Here is a 5674-nt window from a genome sequence, read left to right on the forward strand (position 1 = left end):
CTTGGAGGTGAAGGGATCAGGATAGAGAAGAGGAAGGACTAGCAAGCATTGTGAAGTGGGGTGCAGGAGAGAAGGGACTTAGTGAGGCGGGTGAACGAGAAGAGGGAGTCGAGACCCAGTGAATGCCATGGCTACTGGGTGGCCATGGGCATTGCAAGAGGAGAGAGACTCAGTGAGTGGTGGGTTGTGGTGGCCTCTCAAGGGAGGAGAGGAAGGATTCAGAGTGAAGAAGTGGGGGCCTTGGCATAGGAGTGGAGCAGGGACAGGAAGAGGTGGAGCATGTGTGGGACGATGTGGAGATGCGAGATGGGGCATCTGGGGCCGAGCACAGACAGCCCATATGTCCATGCTCTCAAAGGTGGCAGAGCAGTTGTCCCCAACACTCTCCAAAAACTTATTGGATTGTCTCAGCACTTCTGTATTACTCTCCCAGCAGATGCTGGGTTATTAAAGTCCCCCATGAGAAACAGGGCCTGTGATCTGGAAACTTCTGTTAGTTATCTGAAGAAAGCCTGGTCTACTTCATCCCCCTGGTCTCGTGTTCTATAGCAGATGCCCACCACGAGAGCACCCTTGTTGCTCTCACCTCTAACCTTAACCCAAAGACACTCAAGAGGCTTTTCTCCAGTTTCCTACTGGAGCTCTGAACAATCACACTACTCCCTTACATACAGTGCAGCTCCTACACCTTTTTTCCCCCGCCTGTCCATCCTAAACAGTTTATACACATCCATGACAGTGCTCCAGTCATGTGAGTTACCCCACCAATTCTCATAGTTCCTTGACTGTGCCAGGATTTCTAAATCTTCCTGCTTGTTTCCCAGGCTTCCAGCGTTCATGTACAGGTATCTAAGATAACTAGCCAATTGCCGTACTTCCTCAGTATGAATCAGGAAGCCTCTTCTGTTGTAAACTCTTCCTTGTGTTTCCTCTTGGTATCCCACTGCCCCACTTACCTCTGGGCTTAGGTGTCCACCCCTGGCAAACCAAGTTTAAATCCTAGTTTAAAAGTGAATGCTTCCCTCTCAGGATGTTCCTGCAGCACACTATCCCTTCCCTCAGGGAGGGAGCTCTGGGCAGTTGTTCAGCAGGTTTCCACTCCTCCCTGGTCTGCCACAAAATGAGCTGCTTCCCTGCCTTTTTGCCTTTCTCAAACACGTCTCTTCAGATTTGATTTGTCTGACCTAGTTTCTGAAAATTTACTTGCTGAACATTTGGCATCCCTGAACTCAATTTTATCCGGACCAGTGATCTGCTAGGTCACTCCAATCCTTGACTCTGGGAGCCAGCCTTACCCTGCACTGCTGTGAGACCCCCACTGCACACACAGCCTCTGGCATGTAAGCTACTCCCAGCTACTTTCAACTGAATGACACTAGCTAATATCTCCTCCGGTCCCAGACACAACCCTAGGAACATCCATTTTGCAGTGTCCAGTTATGCCCTCTGGACACTGAAAGCTTATATGAGTTCATCAATTTAACAAAGACATTGATATGTACCAGGCTTGTTATCCCAAGGGGAGTTTCTGACATGCTTCAAACCAAACGTACTGCTTCAAGTGGAACAAACAAACAGATTTATTAACTATAAAGAACTTTAAGTGATTATAAGTCAAAGCTTAAAAAGTCAGAGTGGTTACCAAAATAAAATAAAATATAAGCACATGGTCTCAACTGTCAATCCCACTGGATATTGAAGTCCTTAATGCACAGGTCTGTTCCTTTAACCTGGGCCAATCTACTGTGTTGAAATCTTGTCTTTTTCTCAGTGTCTTGGTTGCTTGCAGCATAGGTGGGGGCAGGAGAAGGGCCCAGTATGTGTCCACTCTGTCTGTTTTATACCCTCCGTCCATGTGCTTGTAGAACGCAAGTCCAGGTGTGTCTTGGGGGCATTGCTGAGTCTCTCCAAGCAAGGTTTAGCAATTCCCTTTGTGGGGCCTCATGCACATGAGTCATTGTGTTGTAGCTCCCTTGCTGGACAATGGCTGTTGATGGCTGCTTTGACACCCTGCCTGGGCGATGGTTACTTTCCTTGCTGTTGCCTCAGGGGGGCTAATATCTGGCAGATTCCCCAACTTACAGCATGCTTTAGTGACCACCATCCAACACAATTCTCATAACTTCATATGCATTAATGATACATGTATATGGATAAAGAAATTACTTTGAGCAGATCATAACCTTTCCCCTGATAGCTTCAAGGCATGCTTTATATGTAAGTTCACGATTATATGAAAATGAGGAATATGGGGTTACAGTACGCTCCCCCAAGGTATAGAATGTCACATTGTGTCTTTGGATTGTAGCAGTTTTGAAACAGCACTTACCATTTCCAGAATATTTCTTTGGAGCACAATGATAAAAAAACAAAACTAAAACTTTCCATTAATTTCTGTAATGCTGAAGGCATATAAATTCATCGGCATTTTTGCTCAGGAGAATCATTTCTGTGGGTCCCTTCATTGTGTCTAAATACTGAATCTGAGAGGAAGCTTGCTTGTCCAAGTTTAATTTGTTATGAAATATGTTCAAGAGGCTGAATAAAAAATCTCAGGTTTACTGCTCTAACCACATAATAAAATAGGAAAGGAAAAAGGTTTAATATGATACTAGTCTCTGGAAAGCCATCCCATGCAGAAATGTGATATTCACCTTAGGCAGAAAGTGTGCTCCCCAAAGATACACATTTCACCTTTTATCATTTTTATGAAGATTTCACAAGTTACACACATATTTACATGTCATTAAAATCCAACCCATCAATTTCTCCCAGTTCCCAAATGTAAGTGGGGAACTACTGTAGTGAACTTTCATGAGTTAAGGCACTACCCCACGGGAATTGGCTAGCAAAAGGATCTCAGGTCCCACTCCTATTCCATTTACCGAGAGGCCTGCGTGCAGTGCTGGGTGATGCAGTGATAAGACGTTCGGTGTGAGGAACTTCTCAGACTGTGAACTTCCACAATGCTGAGCTCAGCCAAATTGGGACAGAGAACTCTTGATTAACAAGGAGATGTTGTTTCTCCCTCTTGTCATACAGGTTTAAGGTCAGTGTCCCCCACCGATCACCTTCTGCTGGTGTATTTGCCCACTTTGTCACGAAGTTCTTTGGTTTTAACCCCATAAATGATAGGGTTGAGCATGGGGGGGACAAGGAAGTTGAGGTTGGCCAAGATGATGTGGACATGGGGAGCGATGTCCTGACCGAACCGGAGTGTCATAGAGGTGAAGAGGAAGGGAGTATAAGACATCAGCATCACACAGATGTGCGCTGTGCAGGTGTTGAGGGCTTTGTGGTTGGCTGTCTTGGAGGAGATTCTGAGGACAGCCCTGATGATCAGACCATAGGACAGGGCAATGAGCGTCAGGTCTGACCCAATGACTATGAATGCTACCACTAAGCCATAAATCCCATCAAATGTGGTGTCCCCACATGACATCTTCACCACAGCCATATGGTCACAGTAAGTATGGGGGATAATGCGGTTGGTACAGAATGGCTGCCTGGTCAGGAGCAAGGGCAGAGGCAGAATGAAGAGAACAGCTCTTGTCAAACCCATTAGCCCTAGCTTAACTATTCTTACATTGGTGAGGATGGTAGCATATCTGAGAGGGTTACATATGGCAATATAGCGATCGAAGGCCATTGTCGCGAGGATGGCTGAGTGCATAGCAGTAGCTGCATGAAGAAAAAACATCTGGGTGAGGCAGCCACACACAGTAATGCCTTTCAAATTGAACCAAAATATACACAGAGCCTTTGGTATAATGGAGGTAGACGTGCCAATGTCTGTGAGTGCCAGCATGCAGATCAGCAGGTACATCGGCTTGTGCAGGGTCTGCTCTTTGCCTACAACAAACAGAACTGTGAAATTTCCAAACAGGCCGATAATGTAGAATGTAGAGAAAGGGATGGAAATCCAGATGTGGACAGTTTCCAGGCCAGCGATTCCCGTTAGGATGAAGGTTGAAGGGTCAGAGAGGGTGAGGTTGAGAGCTGCCATGAGGTGGTCGATGCATCAGTTGGGCTAAGAAATTCTCAAGGTGCCTGTGAAGGGAGAGAAGCACATTGAGGGGGTTTACACACTGTATAACAAATAGCGTGGTAAATATTTTACAGTTATTGTCCATCTAAAAAAAGGGGTGAGTAGGGAGGTGGCAACATTTAGAGATGGCACCAGATTCTTTTGGTCATAGTCAAGTCCAGAGAAGTCCTCAGAGGAGCTAACCAAGGCAGGTGAGTGGGCAGCATGATGATAGAGAAACTTTGATGTCAGTAACAACAACATGTATGCCAGTTGGAGGGAAATAATTGAAGTCCTCAAACACCTGGTAAGGTTCTAATTTAATTGTATGGCAGGGACCTGGGCGTCATGGTACACAGCTCTGGGAAACCCTGCTCACAGTTCAAGCATGGACAGAGACTAAGCAAAACATTGGGATCCAGGAGGAGTGGGATGGGGAATCAAACAGAAAATACAAGGCCATGAGATCTGTTAGTCAATGTTTCACCATCCTCTGGACTCTTTTGTGTAGTTGTGACGTTATGGATATAATCTGGGACCATATAGATCATTGTTGCAACCAAGGTCCTGTAGTGGCACCCAGATCTTGTATAGAGGGGGTCAAATGGGGTGTCTAAGACAAGGTTATGGTTTACTGGTTATAATTATGCTGTCTATATGTGTGTATCAATTTTGTAGTTGAAGTTATGAATATTGGCTGTATACTGTCTGTATTTCAAACTTATGCTATGCTGCTGGGTGACCTCCCAGACAAATTGGTGTCAGCTCTGCCTAGCCTGCTTGATGGCCCATTAAGGACCATCAGCTATACAATGGACCCATTGAGAGAAGGCAGATACGCCTTGTAACTCAGCAAAGTATGCAGGGACTGGCCCATGTGACTCCAGACTCCATTTTGCTGTAATTTTCCACAGTAAGGACAAAGAGGTGTTCTTACACCTGGAAAAGACTATATAAGGCTGATGCCTCATCTCCATCTTGTCTTCAATCCTGCTTCATACCTCTGGAGGAACTTTGCTACAAGCTGAAGCTTTGAACAAAGGACTGAGGACCCATCCCAGCGGGGGATGTATTCCAGAGACTTGATTTGAACCTGCAGTTTATTCTATCGCTGCTGCAAGCCTGAACCAAGAACTTTGCCATTACTGTATGTAATTGATTCCATTTAACCAATTCTAGCTCTCATCTCTATCTTTTTCCTTTTATGAATAAACCTTTAGATTTTAGATTCTAAAGGATTGGCAACAGTGTGATTTGTGGGTAAGATCTGAGTTGTATATTGACCTGGGTCTGGGGCTTGGTCCTTTGGGATCAGGAGAACCTTTTTCTTTTAATGGGGTCTTGGTTTTCATAACCATTTGTCCCCATAACGAGTGGCACTGGTGGTAATACTGGGAAACTGGAGTGTCTTAGGAGATTGCTTGTGAGACTTGCGGTTAGCCAGTGGGGTGAGACCGAAGTCCTCCTAGTCTGGCTGGTTTGGTTTGCCTTAGAGGTGGAAAAAACCCCAGCCTTGGGCTGTAACTGCCCTATTTGAGCAATTCGTCCTGAGTTGGCACTCTCAGTTGGGTTCCGCCAGAACCGCATTGTCACAGTAGTACTCGGCATTCTTCTCACAAAGGATGTTGCAGAACTAAAGTGGTTCAG

The 5674-nt window shown here is 45.5% G+C and overlaps 1 protein-coding gene across 1 annotated transcript; it reads right to left on the minus strand.

Moving 5' to 3' along the window:
* Positions 1-3067: 3067 nt before the first annotated feature.
* LOC135873035 (olfactory receptor 52P1-like) lies at positions 3068-4006 on the minus strand. Its single transcript, XM_065397504.1, has one exon. The coding sequence runs from the start codon at positions 4004-4006 to the stop codon at positions 3068-3070; it is 939 nt and encodes a 312-aa protein (XP_065253576.1).
* Positions 4007-5674: the final 1668 nt, after the last annotated feature.

The sequence above is a fragment of the Emys orbicularis genome, chromosome 1 (assembly GCF_028017835.1).
Source record: "Emys orbicularis isolate rEmyOrb1 chromosome 1, rEmyOrb1.hap1, whole genome shotgun sequence".
Taxonomy (NCBI): domain Eukaryota; kingdom Metazoa; phylum Chordata; order Testudines; family Emydidae; genus Emys; species Emys orbicularis.